The following is a 26534-nucleotide window of genomic DNA, read 5'->3' as shown; positions in this document are numbered from 1 at the left end:
CCAGAGAAGTGGTGCTGGCTCCTACCCTGGGGGTGTTTAAGAGGAGGTTAGATGAACATCTTGCTGGGGTCGTTAGACCCCAGTATTCTTTCCTGCCATGGCAGGGGGTCGGACTAGATGATCTGCTCAGGTCCCTTCCGACCTAGAAACTACGAAACTATATTTAAGATACAAGGGATGTGCTGAAACCTGTGCTGTCAAGCCCTAATCAGAAATGTAAATCAAACCTCAATACATGGAATGAGGTGAACTGGACAGATATGCCTCATTATCTTACCTCTTCTTCGCTGCTGTTATCTTCTTTCTCTTTTTCATCTTCTTCCTCTTCTTCAGCTTCACTGCTGGAGCTTTCCTCCTTCAACTCTGTTTTCCAATTACCAGGAACAGTTCTGTTCTTACGGAATTCAAGGGCTTGATCAAAAGCTGCAAAGAAGCCAGCATTTATTACAACTGAATGGAGGATCAGCTCATCCCACTGTTTTATTACACCAAAATAAAATAATTTGGGGGAAGGAAAGGCAAAAGCAAGAACCCACCACTCCATCCTCAAATTTACAGAATTTCAGTGATGTCCCTTGACAGGCACTCTTTTCTTGCCCCTCTATGCAAGTGTTCAGGCAAGTAAAGTCTGTGGCCTCTGCCACAGACATTCTATAGCAAACTCTTTACATCCATTATCATTTGTGGAACAAGGCATTATTGTAGTATAAATCAGGGGCTCCTTGTACTGGACAATATATGAATAGGGAATTAAAAGACAGTCCCTGTCCTAAAGAGCATTTAATATAGGCCATAGACAGATACACATTTGAAGCACTATGATCCAATTTGGATCACTTCAAATTCAGAGTGCATCGGTGCCATACAGATGCAGGCCCCCCTCAACTGTGCCTCTACCAGAGAATCTCAAAATCATTGTTATAACATGCACCAGTGCTCAGAATTCTAGCTGGGCACTTGAGTGCTGTGGGCAAAGGGCAGTCGCAGTGGTCGCACTGATGGCAGTGCAGCAGGGACTGGCCCAGCAGCACAACTACTGCTATTTTTGCAAGGTGTTCTTCGTTTCCGACGAATTTTTGAAGCCCTTGGACTATTCAAGTGTTTTTTTCAGCCACAAAGGTCTGTACACTCACTCTTTGTAGTGCTTCAAACGTTAGGGCTGTCCAGGACCTTACCGCTGACAAGAACAACAGGTAGGGACTGGGTGGAGAAAGGTCATAAATAAGTGTGTTTCTTTGTACAGCCTGCTTGCCCACACTATGCCGCTTGTTGAAGAGTCTACAATGCTAAATGTGAGAATACAGATTTTTCAGGACTACCACAAGTTTACCCATGTTATAAGCAGGTTTATGCAGATCCATTGCAAGTAGGCAATCTTCTGGTGAAATATATTAAGTAGGTGCAATTCATTACAAGTTGCTTTGTCTGGTGACCTCACGTTTAACAAGCAACACATAATGGTTTTTTTGGGTTTTTTTTAAAGAGTGTACTTCACAACTTCCAGACATCTTCCAGTTCTAAATGTCATTGTGAAAAAGTAGCATCTTGGCACTCTTGCAGGATGCCAAACATGAATTCTTATATGTCTAGGCAATACATATCACTAACTAATAATAATTAAACACCCCTCCCCTACCCCACCTGGACACACACACATACACACACCCCCTATTCCCAAACATAAATGTTTTTTCTTATTCCAAGATTATTCTTACCTGATTTTAACACAGCATCTGGCTTTGGTGAAGTTTCACTGATTTCCCGAACATCTTTTCTTGGGACAGAAACACTAGAGAATTTTAAGAAAGCATTGATAAAGCAAAGGTTTTTAAAAGAAAGAACATATTTTTGAAAGATAAAATTTAAGAACATATTTTTGAAAGATAAAAGTTTATTATGGGACGATGATGTCAAAGAATACACAACAGCTATTCAACATAAATGTATAATCTGAAATGAACTTGAATGATTACATAAATAAACCACCATTGATAAGGAAAGTATTGAGACAATACCTTGCTCAGCAAATGTTACGACTAGTTAAATAAAATGTATACTTTGTGCATTATTAATAAACAGAGTGAAAAAAAGTCTGCCATCTTGCATAGTTTGGGTAAACCACGAGTATCTATCCATTAGCATATTAAGGAAAATATATTCGTACTAATTAGTATCTTTATAGCTAATAGTATTATTTTGGAAAATTACAGAAGCACATGTTAATTTAGTGAATTAACAAAAACCTTACATCAAGGAAACCAATAATAAAACCCCCCCAAATATTCTCAGTGGAAAAGACTGCAGAATTAGAAACAATACATTTTATTAGTTAGTTGTACTGTGGTTGTATCCAGAGACCAAATACCAACTAATGCTACACTGTGCTTTTACTCTTCTTAAGTAACATGTGCCAATGTGTTTCAATCAGTTATTGTGAAGCAATCTCTGAAATCATATTCTAGAGTTAAGGAGGAAACTAAACTATGATGAAACTGTTCCAGATTTCAACATCCCTCTGCAAAGAAATTCTGCCAACCTGAATCGAGAAGCAGAAATATCCACAGTATTTTTAATCAAACCTAAAATCTGTCATAAGAGGAAGAAAATGAATCCATTACTATTGGCAGAGCTTCTCCCTTTCTGATATGCAGCTAAGAGTTCATAATGCCTTTGAAAGCCAGACACTATCTAATTTTCTATTTTTAGTTTACTCTCTTCCTCTTTGCTAATCAATATTAAGTTACTTTCTTATAAGAAAAGATGGTCATATACAATCCTGTTCTATACTATTGTAGAAAATATATGCCTCAAATAAGAAACAGATCGTTATAGACCTTGTCTTTGAGTATGGACAGAGGTAACAACTAAAGTGTTTCAAATAGAGATGCGCTAATATATTGGCCGCATATCAGATCGGCATCAGTAAAAGGAAAATTAACATTATTGGCAATTGGCTTTTTTTGGCCAGTGCAGCTAATAATATCAATGATAAATGCAGCGTACACGCAAGCAGCTGCAGCGTACACACAGCCAAGACTGCAGCCAGGCAGCTTGAAAGCAGCCTCCTGCCGGTAAAGCTGTGAGGGAGAAGGGATAGGATGTGGGGATGGGGGTGCAGATCAAGGTCCCCATGGTGAGGGAGGGAGTGGGGCAGGGGCCAGAGCAGGTGCTGCCCAGCCAGGGCAGTCAATGTATAGGAGTAGGACAGAACTGCAGGTGGCTCATCTAAGTCACCCCTCCCAGCACCAATGCCACCCACCCTGAGTGCAGCCCCAGCCCAGCCCCCACCACCAAAAAGAGGCCAGCGCAGCCCCTGGCCCCAAGCCCACAGCCCACCCTAACCCCATGCACAAATCCAAGGTGCACATGCCTCCCATGCCTTCCCCAGGGGTATGTGCAGTGGAGAGCCACCCGCTCCCTCCCCCATGCCCCCCAGACAAGCCACCTGTGGCTCCATCCCGCTCCCGCACATTCACTGCCCTGTCTGGGCAGTGCCCGCTCCTGCTCCACTCCCTCTCTCACCGTGGAGGCCCCAATCTGCTCCTTAACCCCCTCCCCCCGGCCACACCCCACCCCCCCCCACAGATTTACTGGCTGGACGCTGCTCTCGAAGCTGCAGTGTTGCATTCCCGTACATCGGCTATTGGATGGTATGGGTCGATATGGTTGGTTAATAATTGGCCATTGGCACTGGCCTAGAAGATCTTTATCAGTGCACCCCTAGTTTCAAGCACCTTTGAAATAGTTTAAAGGGCCAGATGGACAAACATATGTGCCCTTGGAAACTTCCCAAAAAGCATGTTCCATTTAAAATTTTTCAGAAATTACAGGCATACCTCGGAGATATTGCAGGTTTGGTTCCAGACCACCGCAATAACGTGAATATCACAATAAAGCGAGTCACACGCATTTTTTGGTTTCCCAGTGCATATAACAGTTATGTTTACACTATACGGTAGTCTATTAAGTGTGCAATAGCATTATGTCTAAAAAACAATGTACATACCTTAATTAAAAAATACTTTATTGCTAAAAAATGCTAACCATCATCTGAGCCGAATGGCGCCGATGGAAAAATGGCGCCGACAGACTTGCTCAACGCAGGGTTGCCACAAACCTTCGATTTGTAAAAGTGCAATATCTGCGAAGCGCAATAAAACGAAGCGCAATAAAACGAGGTATGCCAGTACTTATTTTCAGAGCCGCTTCTTACTTCTTCCCTAGTGTCTCTGGAACTACAAAACCTTCTCTAAAACAAGACTCTGTCTTTTAACCAAAGCAGCAAGACTCTAAAACTGTTTTCCAAAGCCAACAGCAGCTCAGTTCTTGTCCGCAATACCGTATAGCCAACTGATAACAAGGTAATTTAAAATGACAACAATCCAGATGGATGCCATAGGACACCCCATGACAACTGAGAATAAGGGTACTATGTATGTGATCTACTTTCAAATTTTCTAAACCTTAGAAAAGTATTGAGTAAGGCTGGTGTAATAATGAAAAGTGCTTTATCTGCTATAGCCCTTACTTTGTAGAAGTGAATATTTTTTTCAACTGAGAATTTGTATGTTTCTACTCACAATTTGCCATCCTTAAAAGAACGGACTAAAATATTGTCCTTTTTCACTGCAATATCGTCACTACAATCTGGACAAACCACCTGCAAAAAGATTACAAAGACAATGTAAAAAAAAACGTATAGAACATTTATAACAATTTTAGGGATGGCTTAGAGGTTAATCGAGCTAGGTGCTGACCTTCCTTAAGTCCAAATGACTTCAGTGAGAGCTAAGATTGCTGAACAGCTCTCAGGATTTTACCTTTAGGGACCACTCCTACAAATAATCTCTCAGGAGATTACTGTTTCATGTGTATAAATATTAAAAGGATTAGAACTGTAGTAAGATATTTTTTATAGTGGAATCTAATCATAAGATAGGTTCTTCTTACCAATATGTTTATTCACTGGGGGGGGGTTTCCCTACAACTAATACACTGAGCATCTATGACAAACTTTTAGACATACATTAAATAAAAAACCCAGTGAAAACATAAATATAACAGAAATTAATTAGCCACTAGTCCTAAAGCAGGGCTCAGCAACCTTTTGCAAATATGGGCCTCAGCTTACAACTCAGCCAGCACACTGACTCACTCCCCTCTGGTCAAACCCAGCAAGGGTGAGCAGAGGCTGCAGAAAGGAACAGCAGCCCTCCATGTAGACTCTAGCAGCAGGCTGGAGAAGATGGAGGCCACTGGTGCACCATTAGCAAACCAGACCCTGGATCAAATGGCTGGGGAACTGGCACATCCTTAGTAAAATGCTGACCAGATCCAACCCCTTTGCAGGCCAGATACAGCCTGCAGGCCATGGACTGCTGACCCTTCTACTCAAGCATAAACAACCAGCTCTCTCCAAACCTTGTTTCTTTATATGCAAAGGCTGACACTCACAAAACACCCTAAAAGCAGACAAACTTTGGCCTGTATGGGTCTGGTAAGGCAGAAGAATTCCCAAATGTATCTGCCCCTGTTAATCACCACCTCTCTCATACCAAAGAGTGACCACCCTAGAAAAGTGTAGAGGGAAAGACAGTCTCTGAAGCAGACAGAGCTAAGGCCACTTTGGATTTAACTGGTTAAAAAGCGAACCCATAAGTCAATTTGGTAACAAACAGACAGCCAACCCATGACAAAGAGCATGAGTTTCATAGTTAGCAGGGTCGGAAGGGACCTGAGCAGATCATCAAGTCCAACCCCCTGCCATGGCAGGAAAGAGTACTGGGGTCAAATGACCCCAGCAAGGTAATTGTCTAGCCTTGTCTTACAGACCCCCAGGGTAGGAGCCAACACCACTTCACTTGGAAGTTGGTTCCAGATCCTAGCTGCCCTGACCGTAAAGTAGCACCCTCCTGATGTCTAATCTGAATTTACCATCTGCTAGCTTGTGATTGTTATTTCTAGTCACTCCTGGTAGTGCTTGGGGGAAACAGGGACTCCCCCAGTGCCTGCTGGTTCCTTCCGATTAAAAACTATTAGTTTTTAACAGGCCACTAGATCCCCCCCAGGCTTCTCTTGTGGAGGCTGAACAGGTTCAGGTCCCGGATCGTCTCCTCGTAGGGCCTGCCCTGCTGCCCCCGATCATGCGGGTGGTCCTCCTCTGGATCCTCTCCACGTTGTCCACATCCCTCTTGAAGTGCGGCGCCCACAACTGGACACAGTACTCCAGCTGCAGCCTGACCAGTGCCACACAGAGGGGGAGGATCACCTCCTTGGACCTGCCTGAGATGCATCAGTGAATGCATGACAAGGTGCAGTTGGCCTTCCTGACTACATCCCCACACTGCCGGCCCATGTTCATCTTGGCATCACAAGATCCTTTTCTGCCTCTGTACTGATGAGAAGGGAGTTCCCCAGCCTGTAGGTATGGTGCTGGTTTTTCCTCCCCAGGTGTATCACCTTGCACTTGTCAGTGTTGAATCCCATCCTATTCTCGTCCACCCACCCCTGTAACCTGTCTAGGTCCACTTGAAAACTTTTCCTTCCTTCTAGCGTGCCCACATCCACCCACATCTTAGTGTTGTCAGCAAATCTGAACAGGGTGCTTTTTACCACCTCGTCCAAGTCACTGATGAAGATGTTGAACAGTGCGGGCCCGAGGACTGAGCCCTGCGGAACCCCACTGCCCACATGCCTCCAGGTCAAAAATCCATCCACCACCACTCTCTGGGTGCAGCCCTCCAGCCAGTGGGCGACCCATTTGACTGTGTAGGTGCCCCTGCTGTGCTGCTCTGGGACGGGGCAGGAAGCTGCAACTGGGCAGCTCCTGAACCAACACACAGGGTTCCAGCTCCAGGCTGCTTCCACTGGGGCAGAAGCCACACAGCTGTAGCTTCCTCCCAACCTGACTGGGCTCAGCCCCATGCAGAGTGCCACCGGCCAGATCCAATCAATTGGTGGGTGCCTGCCTGTGGACCAGAACCAATCAGTTGGAGGGCTAGATGGCCATACTGTATTTTAACCACCCCTGTCTTAGACACTTGAGGATGGAGAAGGCTCATCTGGCTTTTAACTTGCTACCGAATTAATCGAGCAGCAGCCAGGAGTCTAACCAGACCCTAGAACTGCAAAACTGGTCAGTCAGTGGTAGGTGCTTACCCTCATTCAGGAGAATGAAGACACAGCTCCAGGGACAAATCTAGAGGAGTAGAGAGGAAGAGCAGAACCCCACTTTCAGACCATGCCATGGAAGCAGCAGCCACGGATTTTTTTTAAGTCACCAAATCAGGTAAGAATCCTCTCCTCCTCCCTGCTCAGAAGCCCATCCCTTCCATTTCCCTTTGCTGGGAGTGCAGAATTGCAGCCATCCTTGCAGCACTGGTCACTGTTACTGCACTGTCCTTTTTAAAATTCTGGATCCACCTATGCACATGTCCAACCTATTTCAGTGATTTATCTGTACCATCTCAACTGTATCTGAATGAGGTCTCAGGCCCTGGACAGATATAACCTTCAGAGGGTGAGCAGACAGATGTACGTGCTGAAGCCCTGCAAAAGTGACCAAAATGTTTCTAAAATAACTAGGGGAACAAACAACAACTATTTGGAAGCACTTCATTCTGAAGTGCTTCCCATTACATCTGCAAACTCCACTGAGTGCAACAGAGGGCTGCTCAGTAGGCCTGTGTGAATAAGAAAGTATTCTATTTGAATTCAGGTTCAGCTGATCTGGAGGACCAGGGCCATCCCTAGGGGGTTGCGAATCGGGGCGACCGTCCTAGGCAGCAGTGGCACAGAACTGGGCAGAGTGGCAGCTCCGCATCCAGCTGCTTGCTACATCCCCCCATCCCCTGCCAACGCAGCTTCTTCAGGTGCAGGATCCGAGTGGTGGCGGGCCCCGCATGGGCTGATTTGCCTCAGGCCCTGCACCCTGCTCAGGTCACCTCTGTAGGGGTCAGTGATTTGTTTTGAAGATTCAGATCACTGTCTGAATTGATTTGACCGAATCATCTTGGGAAGATTTAGCACCGATATGGAGAGATTCGGTGACTTGGATTGGCAGGGGAGAACCGTGGCAGAAGCCTCCATGGCTGCCGTGCCTGGTCCCATCCTTGTCCCAGCACTTAAAAAAAGACCTGCACTCACTGGCTGCAGCAGCAGCTATCAGAGGCCTCTGGGCACTCCTGGCAGACCGCCATCGTGCAGCGCAGGGCAGTGGAGGGCAAGCAGTGCAGTTGTTCCCCCTGCCTGGCACCCCCGCAGCAGCTGCCCCCATGACACGGGCGCAGCGTGGTTCAGCAGGGCGCCGCGTGCTGTCTGAAAGCTGGGGCCACTGGGGCTGAGTGCTGCCAGGCTCTGGCTGAAATGTGGAACCACCCCAGTTCCCAGGCAAATTGAGCCAGGTGGGGAGAAAAAAAAAATTGAGCTGGGGGCTGGGGAAATGTTCAGGTCCCTGAACATTCTTCCAGTTCCCTGAGCACCGGGATGATGCAGGATGACAGCAGGCTGTTGCTGCCAGCTCATGATGGTGGCAGCTCTGGGCTATTTCCCCAGCCAGCAGCAGCAGCAGCCTGCTGAAACCCCATGCACAGATCCTGGAGCTGTGCCCCCTGGGAAGAGCTGGGGGAATGATCAGCAAGCTGGGGAATTGAACCAGGAGCTCCAGCTGACAGGTGGATCCACCCCAGCTCCCAGACAGCACGTAGCACCCTGCTGAGCTAAGCTGCACTCATGCCATGGGGTGCCAGGTGGGGATGGTGATCCCCAGTACCCCCCGGCTGAACAAGGGGGCTCTGCAATGAGTGGCCAGAGGCCCTAATTTCCACTGCTGCAGCTGTGAGAGTAGGCTTTTTTTTTTTTTTTTTTTTTTTTTTAAATCAATTGCCCAGACTAGGCTGGGCCTGGCAGGGGATGAGGCCAGGCAGCACAGCCACGGGGGCTTCTCCTGTGGCTTCTCCAGCTGTGCCTGCCTCTGCCCTGAGGTGGGGAGCCACAGGGGCTCTGCCCTGCTGCTGCTTGCCCAGTGCATACGGGGTTGGGGCACGATATAGGCGCTGCTCACCCTGGATGGCAGCAGGGCAGAGCCCCAGCTCCCAGCACTGTTGTGCCCACATCCTGCATGCCACCCCCTCCCCCAAGTAACACGCTCCCTGCCCTGGCTGGACAGCTTGTCCCAGCCCCAGGCCCTCCCCTCCCCCAACCCCAACAGACTTACCAGCTGCCTGTATGTCTATGGTCAAGTCTCCTAATTGGACAGGAACTGTTTTCAGAGTTAAGGTTTACATAGTGCCCTGAGTATGCATAGCATAGCATTACAGAACCAACAGTGCATTTAAGCTTTGTGTCCAGACAACACATTATGATACCAAGCTGAGTATATGGGTAAAGATATGCTGGAATTCGCATTGTTTAGCATGGTACATGAGGGAGCATGATCTAATTTGCTCACAAGCATGCAAAATGGTCATTCTGACTAAAACAATTCATCATGTACAGCTAACTTGGTATTTTAATAGGAGATGATCTTTTGGAGTGGGGAGAAGGGAAGAGAGAGAACCCATAAGCATTTTTAAAAAGAGCTTAAGTAAATGTACTAGGGCTTAACTGCTCTGCTATTGTGTCATATAATTTCATGCATTTGATGTTCTACTTTCTTACAGTCTTACCTTAGGAAAGGTCACACAGTAGTACAGCACATGTAAAATTTAAGCTCTATATCAGAGGGCAAGAATGATCTTTTCATTATGTCAGACTAATTCCAAAGAACCTGAATCTTTCCCATATAACCAAATATCATCTAATCAGGACATTCTACAGCTGTCAAATCTGCATCTCCTCCAAGACTTACGTTTTCCCTCTTCATACCTTAATACAAAGGGATTCTTTCTGTCAACCCTCCCCCACATCTATACATGTTTCTCCAGATACCAACTGGCACAGGTGTCACTGTAGAAACTGGTTTAAACACAATCCAGATGCATTACAGACAGACCCTTAAAATTAGAAAGGGTAGCATATGGTGTCATCTCAGAGCAACACAGCTTTTGGTAAAGGAATCTCTTCTGCCTAGGCTAAAGTGGCAGAAAACTTTGAAAATAGCCTGTGCAAACCAAGGGTGTTGCACAAAAGTTTTCATCTTCCCCTGTGAAACAGAACAGAGCTTATTTTATCAAAGATTTCTGCCTGGGCCCACACTGTTTAGTAAATGGAGACAACACGTTGTTTGTCTAATGTTATTATTTTCTCAGGCCAATCACTTAGAACAGTGGTTCTCAGCCTTTCTGTATCAAAACACATCTGTAAACATCAATGGCCAGTCCCAACCCAGTGCCCCTCACTCCTGACCCACTGCCCCCAGCGTTCGGGAGAGTGGGAGGGAGAGCTGCGTCATCCCGCAAGGGAAAAGCCATGGTTTCCCATATTTTTCTCCTTTAAAAGGAGAATCCATTTTTAAAGTTTGTTAGGGACCCTTTCATATATTCTTGCAACCCAAGGGTTGAGAAAAGCTGACCTAGAAGATTAAAAACTGCCTGCTTTTAGAGAACTGTGACAAGGACGTTTTATTCTTAAATTATAAAGACCTGCTGAATTATTAAGCATGCATTGGTAATAAATATTGAAAGCTTCTTCCTCACCCCAATATCTGTGAGAGATATGGTGATCAAGGAATACTGCTAGACATCTTAGATGTTCAATCTTCAGGCCAAAGAATTATAAATTATTTTGTTTATTTCAATAAAAAGAACAAAAGTATTTCAACTTCCAAGACAAAGACAAAAGAACCATGTCTCCTGCCATCACCAAGTACCTGAGAAGAACTCATCAATAAGCTTGTCGATCTCAAAAGTCTTAATTTCTAGAAGCCTTGAATACTACTTTTGATCATCAGACAAACTCATTCCTGACAAGAGACTGCCAAAGGAAATTGGCTAGATGCTTTTCAAGAAGCCCTGACCAAGTAAAGGAACACAGGTAGTTCAAACATGACACAACTAACTGCCATGCAAGGTACTGACCAGTAGGCTGCTGATCTCTCACAGAAACTAACTACATCTTTCAGTCAAGGAACATATTTTATTTCTTACCTATCATTTTAAAGTTCTAAAGCTACCACTCACTGACAGAGCACCCACTGCTGAGTATTCTTCCCTTTTTCATGTTATAAAAGCAGCCAACTCCCACTTCTAAACAGGAAGTTCTGCATTCCCCTTGGAAAGCCACTGAACTGCACTGCAAGCCACAGAAGGCGAGAGGTAAAAAGTTCTCAGAATGAGAGCAGAGTATGATAGCTACTGCAGTCACTGGAGACTTAACTGGGCTGATGATGCAGTACAGCAGCTTTTCAAAAGAAGGAGAACAGAGGCCTTCTTGCTGGAAAGACAAAGAAAAAGACTTCAGCCAGACTATTTTTTTTTTACATGTGCGCAAAAATAGGTATTTAAATAATTTGTTGCTAGTTAAGTAGCTAATTTCCTTAAAAACAACACTGAAATATCTCTACATTTATCCAGAAATATTATGGAAGACACTTATTCAATTCATACAGATCCCCTGTTCGCTTAATTCAAGAAACCTACTTCAGCCTCCCAAAAGAAATTATTAATAATCCTATTTACTGGGGGGTTTTTACCACCAAAAAGCAGGTAAGTATCTGATCAGTTTCAAGTACTTATACATTTGAATAAGAGAACCAAGATGTCTTTTGATAATTCATTTTCTCTGTCTCATTTCTTATACTATTGCCCTTAAGGATTTTGGGGATTGAAGCAAAATAATTACAATCAAGTTAAAAAAAAACTGGTATTAGCTACTAAGCAATGAGCCCCAATTAACACAAGTTATCCTGATAAAATTAAGACAATTGGTTGGAAAATTACAGTCATGTTTGGAACTGCTTTTTAATAAACAGACTTTTCTTTATATAAAAAGTTTCTCTTGACCATTATGATACTATTTAATTCGAAGAAACATACTAAGCTCAACTCTGTAGTGGCTGCCAGTGACTCAAACTTGACCAAAAGAAAGCACAAGATCTTTGCTTTCAATGTTTATAAAACATCAGTTTAAATGATTTACAACATAGAAATGAAATACTCACCAAGGCTGGAAACCAGAGAGCCTTCTTTTTATCTACACTGTAGGAATCTACACACACAACTTTTCCTAACAGTTCATCGGTTTGTTTCCTATCATCTTCATCTTCATCACTGGAAGATGATGAAGATTCTTCCTCAGGGCTAAACAGGGAAAAGACAAGAGATGCTTAATGTTTAATTGTTAGTTAAAGAGCATTCAAAGATAATATTCTAAAACAAATGTATGAAAAGGATAACAACCATCTGAAATGGTTAAATTCTAGAGATTTTTATAGAATTTAAAAAAGCAGAAAAGGCTGCAAAAAATCTCCAGAGAATTCAGTCTCACCTAAATCTTCATCACTGCAGCATAACAGCTAAAAGTTACAGTTATAAAGTTATCACTTTAAAGTGCTTCATTCTTCTCTCAAACCACTACACCTCTACAAAGAAGGAAAACTTCAAAATTAACCCTTGATTTAGTCACAGACTGGTCTGCGATTCAGAAGATCCCAGTTCTGCCAGACTTCCTATATGAAGATGGACAAATTGCTTTTTCACTCTGGGTCCCAGTTTTTCACTTGTAAATTTAGGATAATAATACTTTCCTAGTTCACAGGGGTGAAATAAAGCTACCTTAAATTTCTTATGAAGCTCTCAGATACTATCCTGAGCACTTTATTACTAAGGTTCACAGGACATAGCAAAACTGTAAAACAAATATGCTATTTGACCTTTAATAACTGTCCAATTTTCCTACTTTCTGCATACAGTACTCTTCTAATCAACAAATTTAGCTAATGATAATAAAGCTTGCCCTCTGAAAACAGGGAGGATATTCAGCACATGTTAGATTTTAAGAAGTTAATGACTCCAATTCATCATTTGTATAGTGACACGGTAGGCAACAGAGGCAACACTAGGGTTTAATTTAGCTCCAGTAGTTTAGAAAGAATCTACACCCTTGTGAATCAACAGACTTCTAGTAAATATATAAAAATGTGCTTGTCTATAGGTACAGAATCCCAATGGATAATTTACTTGTGACATGAAGGTCATAGGCAAAATTCTGAATGCACCTGCATAAATCAGTTTTTAAAGAAAATATATCAGGTAATTTCTGAGATTTGGGAAACTTCTAGAAAAAGAAAAAGAAGCCTAAATCCCACCTTTTTTAGTCACAGTCAGCATTCAGGAAGAAAAGTAACACTGGGTTAGGGGAAAATCATGAAAGCCCAACTCACCCTCAGAGTGTGTGCAATCTGTCTTTTCATGATTTGAGTTCAGGCAGTGTTGATGACAAGAAGAAAATCAGAGGAAGCTATCTCTGCTGTGACTATGTGGTATGTCCCAGAGAAACATCTGGGAAAAACTAAGTTCTACCCAGAGAAACTAAGGAAAGTGCATCAGTGACTCTGCTACATGTCAGCAGGTAAAAGGGAGAACAATCCATTATCCCACACACACTCAGGATGCAGAGCAGTGGGGTTTAGGTTCAGGTGCAATTTGGCTGATTCTGAACTTAAACTGTGTTCAAAGAACTATCTATCTGGACTACTGTCTGTGATACTACTGCAAATACATAAACCAACCTGCAAGCTCTTAAAAACACAAGGAGAAGGGAAGATTGCAGTGGGAGAAAAATGGATAGGAAAAGTATATTAATCACCCAAAAAAATTTAGGGCACAGGGGAACATTCCCATTTTAATGCACTCTTGCATACTTGTCTGAATGAATGTGACTTCTATTGTACTCTCATGAAATACAGCCTTAATTACTAAATTTATTCCTGAAGAGGTCAGGAATTAGCATATTTACAGTTTAAAAACGGTAAGATGGGTAAACAGAATGGTAAGACTCTTCAAAAGTCTAAATTAATAAAAATCAATTTCCATACTACTTGGTTTTACTTTTCCTCTTGTGGTACAGGATGTTCTACTCTACTTTCAAGGAGCATGATTTATAGTAGAACTATATGGTCAATTTTGTAGTTTGAAATCTCCAGAGATTTTCCTTTTCTTTTCCCTGAAGTAAAAACACTGTTGAAGAGGAAGGCTAACATACAAACGATAGCCTTCTTGGTGTTGGAATTTCTTCACTCAGTACTGAAACCACCAAATGTATTTACACAGCACAAAATACTGAACCTTATATAGTAGAACCTATCCAACAAGTACAATCAATGCTAAGTGTAAAGTGCAACCACATTATCCTTCCCATAACTGTGCTAACAACTTGTGCTCAACCAAATGGAAAAGGGACGTATTCAGTGCAGTATTTCATACAGATTTTCTGCAGATCATGACCTTCAAGCACTTCAGATCTATGGGAAGTCTAGCCATCATATCTGCAGTTTATATCTGCAGTTCAAAAACAAATAGTTGGAAAGCTTGCTTAATAATGGTTTTCCAACTATTTAAGTTGGTCTAATAAAAGATATCAGATTCACCCAAAGAACCTTGTCTGCCTGTATTTAGTATGCTCTTTTCTTTCCTTCTAAAAATTCCTATGCACAGTGAATACTGAAGCTAGAAAAAACCCACATCTGCACTCATTGCAATTCTTGTACAACAACAATACTATGAAACTTATTTCCTGACTTTCACTTAAAAGGTTAGAATAATGTCACTTTCATACTACTAACTGAGCATTTTAATAATATTCAGAAACACAAAATATACTAGAACTGCTGGAATTAAGACAACAATATAAATGGGGAAATAAATATAGAGCTCAAGCAAGTGATGTAACCGACACTTTACTTACATATGATTCGATCTCCTTCCTCTATTTGTTTTCTTTCCTATGACAGGAGTACCAAAATGTTCAGGGTTGGTGAGTGGCAGCTGATCTAGAGTCTGTTGACAAAAACATTAAACTCATTAAAAGTACATATACCAATTCTTTTCCAAGAGTTTACGCTAAATTTTTTGTGTGGACTTTGCAGAACATATCTGGCAACTGGAAAATCTTGATAATGATCTGACAAGCAGAGCCAGAACTGTTTTAAAACAGACAAATCTTATAAAAATTAAATTTTACAACAACTAACCTCCAACCCACAATCATCTCCAAGGCCCTACCAGTAAGCTGCTTGCCAGTAAAGAGGAACTAAAAATCTGGTAGAAATACTGACAGAGTGATATGACATACTCCTTTACCACTGCTAGAGGATGAACATTCTGCCTCTGAAATAACCTCAGACCTACATGCCAATTATACACTTCAGGGAACAAAGGTCCTTCTCATCCAGTAAAACTGAAAATAGCAAGGCAACCCACCAGGGACCTCAGAACCAAATGAAGATGTTAACATTCTTATCAGCTACTGACAAACACTGCCTATGTTCTTGGAAAGAGGAGGATGATTTTGGAACAGTTGTATTTAGAAAAGTAGGGATCATGTGGGAAGGAGGAAATCTCTCAATTTAGACCTTCTTTGGGGTTGAAAGAAGTGATCCAAGACTACCAGAATCTCCTATAGCAAGTCTCTGGAATATGCAGTCTTCTGGAGAGGTTGCTCCACGTAATCATTCACAATTTTTAATGCAATTGGCTTTTAGGGCACCAATACTTTTCCTAGGCAAACTTTTACTGTTGTTTAAATGCAAGCAAACAAATACCAACAAAGATGTGAAAGTACAACTGAAACACTCTCACCAATATCAACGCTTCATGAGTTTAAAAACATGAAATTGCATATAAACGTATTCCTGCATATGGGTAAAACCAGAATCGGTACAACCAAAGCAGCTCGTTTGGTTTGGTTTGGTTTTTTAACTAGAAAATAAGTACCCATTTATGGGTGACTGCAATGAAAATTACAGACACACACAATAATACATAGGACAACAGCACCAGAACAGTACTAACTAGTAAAGAAACCAGATACAGGATATCATCTTTTGGTAACTACATATGGAATGTTCATCATGAACCAAATTTGTGGAATGGCAGATTAAGTACCCCATTGGCAACTGGACGCGAGGAATCATATATAAAGTGACTTATGGGAAAATGCCAAATCCTCAGATGGAATAATCCGAATAGGTAAATATTCTTGACCAGCCAACAGGGAGAGCCACAGTGTTGGCCAACATTTTCAAATCAATGTTCTTTAAACAATGTTAATGGATTTAAATATAAGCAACCAGACTTTCAGAACTGCTAAATTCCTACAACACTAAAAAATCCATGGGAGCAACAGTTAGTCAGTATCTTGAAGTTAGACAACTTCTATTTAAAACCATATACAGATATCTAGAAGCCTAGCTTTCATCATTGACATGTGGAATTTTTGGTCTTGACTTACAGATACTCATGCCAGAGAGCATCTAAGCACCTCAACTGCAATACAGGATACTTTTTTTTTTTTTTTTTTTTTAAATAACCAATGGGCAACATGCCAACTTGGAGGAAAACATATATACAAGTTTCTTACTAAACAGAACCCTCCTTAAACACCTCTACTACATTAGCACGTTTGCAAACAAATGTCTATCTGCTTGTCCATCAATCCAGACAGTTTTATATAATAAGCCAAAACAGAAGTCAGACTTGAGATTTCAAATAATTAGCAAATTGTTGCAAAGACTTATATATTTTATAGGTATAGAATATTCAGACTAAAACTTCAAAATAATATGAAAAGACTTTTCTGGAAAAAATTCTTTAAATATCAGATAACAACAGCCTACCAAGTACAGCATGTCCCCATTATACATTTATACAGTATGCATATAATTCACTGAACCGCAGAATACAATGCCACTCCAAATTTTTTGCCTGTTGCTGAAACTGTAACAGACTCCAATTATCTGCACGTTGGTTAAGTGTATGCCATTTTTCAGCCTCCCTGTGTACCTAGTATCAGCTAACCAGAGTACAATTACATTACAAACTGTAACTAACTCCCTTCTGTGGAGCCTACTCCCTATAACTGGTCCAGAAACAGTGAAGAGGAAGCAACTCTCAAAGGCCTATTAGAAACATTCAGAACAACAGGGGTTGAGTAGTTTCACAGGTGCTTACTTTCTTCCTTTTCAAGGCTTCTTATAGCAACCCTGAAAGACAACTGAAACCTTGAAAACGAGGAAAGCCAACACTACCTCTGAGAGCCTTATTTACTTCTTGAGCATTATTTACATCGGGGTGGCCAATTTGCCCTACGAATGTCACAAACAGTACAGACAGCCTCTGTGCATACTGCAGATCATAGAGGAGACAGGAAACAAATAGGGCAGGAAAAAAAAAGCAGAGCAGGAGTTTGTGCAAGAAGCACAGAGTAGTGAGCAGAAAACAGAGCAGATTGGACAGAGGAAGGGAATCTTAGCAAAATGCAGGATTCGTTTCTGGCCTGCCCACTCATTTACATTAGGTTTGGTTACGTGCATTCTCTGGGTAAGTACACAGCCTTTTTTCCATCCCACAGCTATGCACTTATACAGAGTCCAATGTACTTCCAGCAAACATGGAGCTGTATAAATATGTCAAGCTCATTAGCTAATACAATAATATTTACAAATCAGACATGGTCATTTCCATCAATTTCCCAAACAATGTAATTGTGTGAGAAGCTAAAAAACAAACAACTTATGTCATGTACTATATTACAGCATCTTTTTTTAATCCAATTTTTTCAGATAATTTTAAGTAAACAGTCTATAGCAAAATTAAACTAATCCACAGAATGGAATACCATCATGTGAAAAATATATGTTATGTCCATTTCACTACGAAGTTCAGGTAACTTCCATAAGTTTGGCAAAGTCACATTCTCAAAACTTAGCCCTTGATGTCCAAAAAAAAAAAAAGCTGGATTTAATGGATTATATTTGCGTGGTCACTATCTGGCAGTATCACTGTCTGACCTCCTAAACACTGAGGTTCTAATAAAACAGATGCAATTCAGAAGAGAGAAACTGTTCTTAATTCTTTTTTAAAGACAGAGTTGTGTATTTACAATGCACTCATTTTGATGCCAAATACTTACTTCACTTTCAGCAAAATGCCTCTCTCCTTTCAGACAAAGGGAAGAGCGTCTAAGAGTCTTCTCATCCCCATCATCAAAAACTGTTACCAAGGGGACAACAAACAAACAAACAAACAAACAAAAACCCATGATTAGTTAATAATCACTCAGGATGAAACAGATGAGACAAAAACCTTTAGAGAAATTTTTTACAGAAAAGTTATAGTAGTGTTTTCCTAATGAATATTTAATCCAATAACTTCAGTTCAAAGTAGTTACTCCATTTTTTCAAAACTATTTAAAACCCTTTTATATAATCTAATCTATCACTTAATCATGTCCAATTCATGGGAAAGGATTCTCCCATTAATCAGACAGAAGTAAAAATTTGTGACATTTGTCTCAGTTTTTAAATATCCATTATTAACTAAAGCAGAGTTCACACTATCTTCAGGTCTAACTTGCTATGTAAGAACACAACTATGGAATACAGTAGATACTGAAGACTCTTAGCACCTTTGAAAGTCAGGCATGATTTGAAAACCAAACAAACAAAAACAAAACAAAAGACATCCCAGTGAATGCCACTGAAAGTTTTGGCTTTATATCTCTGCTAATGTCATCTGCCAGGTCTATAATATGACACCAATATCTGTCTGTCACCCAACAGAAACAGCGTGAGATTCTGTTAAACAAGCAAAGTGCCACCAAACAGGTAGTTAAGAGCAGCAAGTGGAAGATGAGAAGGGGAAATAATTTGGGGAGTTCTGACTTTTAAGCTTACATTATAGTAGGCTCTATTATTCCCAGAAACTGAACCAGGTCAGTTGGAACCTATCTGCAAGCTAAGAAACTGGGGGCATAACCAAGTCAGCTACTCATGCACACATCCTCTAGCTGACTCCAACTGTTCAACTGACAGGTGTGTACTTAAAGTTAGAAATTTACTACACATGTGTTGAGCAGGATTTTCAACTGATAACTCATTTATATGAAAACTAAATTGTTATTAAATCCCCTTGAGGCAGGTCTTAATGAGGGTGATTTAAATGTCAAAGTTCAACTCTCAAAATATTTGTATCCTACAGCTACTTAAGAGAAACAGGAATTTGATTTCATGTTAGTCTGTGCTACCAGTCATTTTTACTTTCCTCCTTAGCGAAAACTGTATTTTAAAGAGTAATCTTTGGCCATAAGCCAACATGGAAGAGAGTTCAGCTAAAAAAGGAAAGTTTCAGGAAACCCTCTTATCTCATCTTTTTCACCTCTCACCAGCTCCTCTGCTCTGTTAAGAAACAGTGGTAACCAAACTTGGCCTATTTCTCCCTCGACTGCCTTTACAATTCCTTCCATGCAAGATATATCGATAGATCTATATAAAGATTGGTTAGATATATACATATATACACTTTGGTGAATTGGGACCAAGAAAGCAATCCAAAGTCAAAGGGAGCCTACTTGTAAAGAATTCACTGAAAAATCAGAGCCTAAAGTATCTTAGCTGTAAAGTTACTAATAATTAGTGTGTTGGATGTTAAGCTACATCTTAGACTTAATCACTAATCAAAGTAATTCACAGAAAATACGAGAGCCTGAAAAAACCCCACTGGTCTTATATTTACATTTACAAGACAGGAAATATTCTCTTCCTAGTCTCCTGAATATTTTTCCTGGATGAAAAATCCAATACTATCTGGGACAGGCTAGAGAACAGCACCTCTGGACTCACTTCCTCAGTCCAGTTTCATCACTTAAAGGAAGCAGTAAACTAAATGGTGATATAGTATGACAATTCTTACAGTGTGAATTTCTGTATTTTGTGACGGGTTTCAAGAAACTAGGGGACTGACGCCAATTATTGCTGTAGGGGATGTGTGGCTTTTGATGATACACCTCAACTAGTTAACTTGGGTAGGTTTCTTCCCTTGGCTGACCAAAGTTGAAAGCCGCAGGTTCTTAAGTCAGAAAGAGTTAATCAGCACAGCTGAATTTCTTTATGTAATCGGGGTTAAAAATGGTCTTCCTTCTTCAGATACCAAGCTGACTATAAAAGAAGAAAACAATCAAAGCTTGGTAGGTACCTATGCTATTTACTCTGGAGAGTAACCCCACGCACACTGTGCTAATTTTTCTAAAATTTGTTTGTTATCTACTCCCTGCCTGACAGCACCTTAACAAAAAAGGATATTTTTTCTTTTGCTAAGCAATAACAAAACAAAGTAATCAAAGGAGGAGCTTCTTTATATTTGGTTAAAGACAACTTTGTGTGACCTATGGAGAGCAAACAGTTCTGACAGACATGTATGCACTCTACTGTACCCCAACAGATCTTCAGAATGAATGAATGGGGCAGCCTATTCTGTCCTCTACTGGGCAAAGTTATGATAGTGTATTGCATTTAAAAGAGGGATCCTGAAAATGGAAGCTACAAGGAAAGCCAAGAGGTCACTGTTTCAGGCCAAGTCACTGAACTATAAATAAACCATTCCAAATTTGTTAGAGAAACGGCAAGCTTGCCCAACTGCAGGTTTGGAAGTAAGGTTTCCAAGTCAAGCTCCAGATATCAAAGAAACCAGGTATTCATACATAGACAAAGTTCAGAAATGTTGCAAGCAGATGACTTATGCTTTGCCACCAAACAAGGTGTATTGTTAACTATATATCCTTGTTGTATACAATAATTAGTGTTCACATTGTATACAGTTATCAGTAAAAAAAAAATAGTGCCTTATGCTGGTATAACTATACCTGGAGGGAAGAGGAATAAACTAGAACAGTAAAAGGTACCTTTATTATACTGATACAACTGTGCCTCTATTATAGGGGTTGTACTGATTTAACTGTTTCGGCAGGAACACACACCCAAAACCAATATTATTATTCAAAATCTGTTGGTAGACAAGGCCTTAGCCCTACATGTCTTTAAGCTGGCCCTACTATTTAGCACTGTAAATCATACACTTCAAGGGGTCTCAAAATGGGCAATCCTAGAAATATTATGAGCCACAATGCCACACCGAATTAGTTTCTCTCACACAACAATTTGCTGTAAAACTTCTTCAGTGTTGTCTGCTTGGCCAAGTCAAGTTTTTAGGTGATTAAAGGGTTTTGTGGCTGGGGTCACTTCTAATTAAATGGTGATGATGCACATATTTCTTAATGGTGCTGATGTAAAACTAGACAAACTGGCTGAGTAAGGAAGCTAGATATAAAGTGACCCTTTTTTTCCTGTAGTATAGCCACCTCTTTCTCAGGCTGAATTTCCAAGTACAAATCTGTGAACCAGCTGTCTTTACAATTTAGTCTGAACTTACTCATACTTTACTCGCTCTGCTGAACTGCTTACTTCATGCATTAGCCATATCACACGCTACTTGAATTCCATCCAGATTTCAGCCTTTTCAGAATTCTCCAGCAGACCTCTTTATTTACACATTCACACACTATAACTTCACTGTAACCCTTTACCCTGAGACATTCAGCAGCTATTCAATAATATTACTATTCGGTAATATCACTTCCTCTTGTCTCCATTTCCCTGCAATGCTCACTTTGTTCTATTCTAGCTTCTGGTCTGTTCATGCTTCTCATCTTCAAGAAGAGAAATTACATATGCTATAACACCTACCTGGAACTGCATATCTATTTCACAGGCTGCACTCAGTTTCAAAATGTAAAACTATCATTTAGGTCAGAATTCCCATAGTACTCCTTACGTGAAGTCCTAATCTGCCAGATCAACAATCAGTTTACCACCAGCAACCCTTAGTGCCTCTCAATGGTCACAACTGATAATTTTTCTTCATGCATCCTTGCAACACTTTAAATCACTTTGATTTTTACACGCCCATTCCAGTGTGCAAGATAATTAGTCTGCTGGTGTAAAAACTTAAGAGACTACAGAGTCTAAAACATGCTTCCTTTAAAATATCCAAGAACAAGACTGTTGCAACACAAAATCCCCATAACAAGGTAAGTGGATGTGAAAAGGGAAGCTACCAATCAAGAATAGACGTTACTTCCAAAAGTCTACCAGGAAAGGGCAATAACTTTTCCCTTCTAACTCAATGAAATGTACAGTTTTGCAGTTGGGGGAAAAGGAATCAATATTCTTTTAACTACTGCTTTCTACTCTCCCACATCTTAGATACAGGCCAACTATTGTTATTTGTTCTTGATAAATGATATACGTCTTCAGTGGTGACGCGTACAGGGTGCATGTGCACCCCCTGACAGGCAGCAGTCCCTGCTTGGGCAATGGGCAGGCAGAAGTGCCGGTGCCCCACCTGCAGGTGCCAGCCAGAGAGTGGGGGCATCAGGTGAAGCATCGCTGGCACCTCCAATCAGCCATTGAGGCCCCACCCCCCAGTCACGGGGGGGGGGCACATGCCCCCCCACTCCTGACTCTGGTGGCAACAGTAGTCCATTTATTTCTTGTAGCAGCTTCACAATTACCGACTACACATACACGAATCACTGGCTCTTTTAGGACAGGCTGACATTTGTCAAAGAAAGACTGGTGTGCTGAGGAATCAACCCTGAAAAATTAAATGTGTCAGAATTGAGCCCAAATGAGCTTTGCTAAGGTACCTTAACTAAACCATCCAAAGAAATGTTTCAAAACTTAAAGGAAAACAATATATTGGAAAAAATCAATTTTTAGTTGCTTGTTTACGGGAGCCATTAAGATGGTTAACTAGTTTTAAAAAGGTAGGGAAAGTGAATTCTGCAACCATTGCACTTTTAATGAACACTTATTTCATCTTATCAAATTTTATCCATTAGATATTCAGAAGTAAAGTATCTAATAAGTATTCTAAACCAGCAGTGCTCAAATAGTGCATCACATCTAAAACTTGGGTATTTGGTGTACCTGCACACCAAATCATGTAAAAGATCTGAAAAATCTTACTGGTGTAACTATTTAGTATCTTAGTAGGAAACTTAGTTAAAGAAGTTAATTCTTAAATATTTTATGGCAAAAACTCAAAAATTAAACTCGCTTAGTAGTTCTGTTTTCTCTTACTACTCAAGAGTTATTCAAGTGTGGCAAAATGTTCTTGCTGAACATTGCAGTGTTTTTTTTTTACGGTCCCAATCCTGAAAAAAAACCCTTGGTACACTTTACACAGTATTTCCACTGACTTCAAATGAGACTGGTCATAAAGTAAGTGTGCTTAGTATATTAGTATCAAATCATGTCAATAGAAATGCACAGCACAAGAAACGCCATTAAAAATAGCTGTTACCACAGACAAAGTATGCTTTGGTTGCATTAAGAACAGCTTCTGTTTTTATAAAGTACTTCTTAGCAAGAATACCTATGTGATCAATTTCCATTTTTATTTAAACACATTTGCAGTCCCAAAGGAAGTTCCCCACCAAATTCAGAACTGATCAAATGTTGTAAAAAGTCGGACAAGTAACCCGTGACACATGATATTTTTCTGACTTGTATTTTCGGATCTAAGAAGATACATAATTATTTTTCTTACCTACAGTGTACCAACTTGCATCTGTTAGTTTGTTGATGACAGCTTCCTGGTAAGTTCCATCCGGATTCTTTACTTCTACAACAGTTCCTACCTAAAATACAGAAGCTCCTGAGAACGTTCAAAAAGATAACTTATCTGCATTAGATAAATAAAGCATTTTCAGAAGTCAGCAAATCTTACTTAGAAAATGAAACAATAAAATTCTAAATGTCTTGCTTAGAATTATATACAACTTTGTATTTAAGAGCAATGATTTCTAAACTTTTACTGTTAAATATGCTGTACTTCTACCTCTGCTTGAAACTATGCGTTTTCTTCTTCAATGTGTTCCTTTGATTCTTCTAAATCCATCCAGCAAACTGAGTTGGTTCTTTCCAACCAGCAGGTGGGGAACAAGAACTGATTTGAGTGATGTCGTTTTCTTGTACAAGAGCTTGCCAGCTCAAATCATCCAGCTGAGTTTTCCAAAGTAAGAGAGACTGAAACCAAAGCCAGCCAAACTTCTTCGATTCAAGACCAAAATGTCCAACAGGCTTGTAACTATGTACTTGCATCCTTCCCTTTCACTTCCAGAACAAGGTGGCAATATGGAGATGAAGAGCTGCAGTGTGCTATTTAAGATCTCTCTCTCTCCTTTAGTTTTTGCAAAAGCAATCAAACTAAAATAATATTAAGCATTGTTGCTTTGTAGTATTCTTCAATATTGCCCCTCTATTCCTCTTGCTGCCCTCCCTTTCTTATTTTTCCCTTTTGTTCCCCTTTCTTTCATGATCTTTGTTTAATGCACAGGAAGCAAGTTGGGAAGAAAGCCTTCTCCTTTCAACCCTACAGACTACACCTAATTAGAAAATCTGAGCCAGCAGGACCTTTTAAAGAAAAGTTGTCACCAAAGGCTTCCATAGGAACACTAAGCTATTATTTGAATTGGTATTTGAAAACCTAAGGTTCACATAAGCCAGTTTACACTGAAATATCAAAGAAAGCTAAAAGATTCTCAGAAAGTATACTTATATTGTGACAAGTTGCTGTATTTTGCCAAAGCATAGATTGAGTGGTCACACTTACAGCACTCACATGCTGTATAACAGCTAATGAAAGCTTAGGAAAGGTTTCGTTTAAATGAGAGCAAATGTCTGTATGAACACAAAAATAGGTTTAAACTTGACTTACGAAATTTTAGTTAATTCTCTATTAAATTACTCTAAAACCACGAGGTTAGCTGAGGATAATGCACATACTGCAGAGTGTAGTGTAGCATAGAGATGCCCAAGCTAACATTAAACGTGCTAGCTCAGGTACCATAGTAGTATAGCTGAGAAGAGTATGGAGCCCAGGCTAATTTAAACTGCTGTCCCTGCAAACAGTCTGCAGCATAGATATATCCTTAAAAAATGGAGACATTGACATGTGTAAGGCTTCCTTAAGATGAGACCCTTTTCAAGCCTGCATTAGGAAGCTTCCTATGAGGCTATTCTAGGAATACAGAACAAATAATTCAATAAAGAAGCACACCCAAGACAAGAATAGACAAGGTGTAGTATCCTGATAAATATGCTACTTCTTATAAGAAGGCACAAAGATTTGTTCAACCAGTCAAAATAGATATATGACTAAACACTAAAGATGGGTTTGCTTCCATCCTGCCAGAAAAAGAGAAATATTGAAATATTCCCTCTAGATAGGGTGTCACTCCTTTTAACATACTGACTGCTGCTCAGACTTGGAGGAGATGCACCAAATTACCTGTACACTATTTGACTTAACTTGCCACTGTTGCTTTAAAATACAGAGCTGGTCTAAACACCCAAACCAGACATGAATTTCCAGCTCCCTTTCCATATACCGTAGCATGTACTGCGCTAGTGATATGTCACAATTCACAAAATAACACTCATGCGTGCGCACGCATGCACACACACACACACTTTCAGTTGTGTACATTCCTATAACCAAGCAGTAGAGGTATGCTGTGGGAATTCAACTTTTCATCCCTATTAATTTTTTAGTTTGGCTAATTAGTATTCCCAAAAAAGATATCTAACTTTATATAGGCACAAAAACGTCAGCATGTATTGATAAAGAAAGAATTTTAAATTTCTTCCAAAATCAAAATTAATTTATTACCTTTAATGGGCCCTTTATATGATCATCCTGCACTTCCACCGTTGAAGAATCGTGTCTAAACGTTACCTAGAAAATATAATTCAATTTGATATAATCCAGCAGCATAAACATGTGTGGTATCAATAGTCCCTAATTCTAAGCTTGCAGGCCATCAGTACCCTGTATCTGTTTAACCTGCTGAAGCTATTGCTTATAGATGTTTTACAAATATTGGCAGACAATTTCTTGGAAATGGTAATAAAATGATTTTTAAAAATACTCTATGAATGATGCCCTTCAAATCCAGTGACAGACAGCAAAATGTTTTGAACTATTTTTTACTTCTTAAGTATTTGGACAGCAAAATACCCCACATAATAAAAGAAAATGGGCAACTTCTTCAAACTCAGAACATCTTGTCCTTAAACAGACTGTTTTACTTTAATTCTTAAATCATGTGACTTTGACACGGTCTCTCACCCTGTTCTTATTAAGAAACTGGGGGACTGTGGTGTCAACACCCACACAGTCAATTGGGTCGGCAACTGGCTGGAGGGCCGCACCCAGAGAGTGGTGGTGGATGGGTCATTTTTGACTGGGAGGGATGTGGGCAGTGGGGTTCCACAGGGCTCAGTCCTTGGGCCCGCACGGTTCAACATCTTCATCAGTGACTTGGACGAGGGGGTAAAAACCACCCTGTTCAAATTTGCTGATGACACTAAGATGTGGGGGGATGTTGGCACGCCAGAAGGGAGGAATAGGCTGCAATCGGACCTAGACAGGTTACAAGGATGGGTGGATGAGAACAGGATGGGATTCAACAACGACAAGTGCAAAGTGATGCACTTGGGGAAGAACAACCGGCACCACACCTACAGGTTGGGGAACTCC

General features: G+C 40.7%; 1 protein-coding gene across 1 annotated transcript in view; it reads right to left on the bottom strand.

Annotated features, from left to right (window-relative positions):
• The window catches only part of ARID4B (AT-rich interaction domain 4B), a 98546-nt gene that overhangs the window by 63402 nt on the left and 8610 nt on the right, over nt 1-26534 (bottom strand). Inside the window, exons 3-10 of the mRNA XM_019548615.1 lie at nt 25665-25730; nt 23541-23631; nt 18067-18146; nt 14842-14933; nt 12098-12236; nt 4581-4660; nt 1716-1789; nt 278-423 (exon numbers count right to left, since the gene is read on the bottom strand). Of these exons, the coding sequence (XP_019404160.1) occupies nt 278-423; nt 1716-1789; nt 4581-4660; nt 12098-12236; nt 14842-14933; nt 18067-18146; nt 23541-23631; nt 25665-25730 (768 nt within the window). The remainder of the gene's footprint in view (nt 1-277; nt 424-1715; nt 1790-4580; nt 4661-12097; nt 12237-14841; nt 14934-18066; nt 18147-23540; nt 23632-25664; nt 25731-26534) is intronic.

Source organism: Crocodylus porosus, unplaced genomic scaffold (genome assembly GCF_001723895.1).
Source record: "Crocodylus porosus isolate Cpor-Errol unplaced genomic scaffold, CroPor_comp1, whole genome shotgun sequence".
NCBI lineage: Eukaryota > Metazoa > Chordata > Crocodylia > Crocodylidae > Crocodylus > Crocodylus porosus.
Note: the sequence above shows the minus strand (reverse complement) of the source record. Positions and strands in the feature narration are given on the sequence as shown.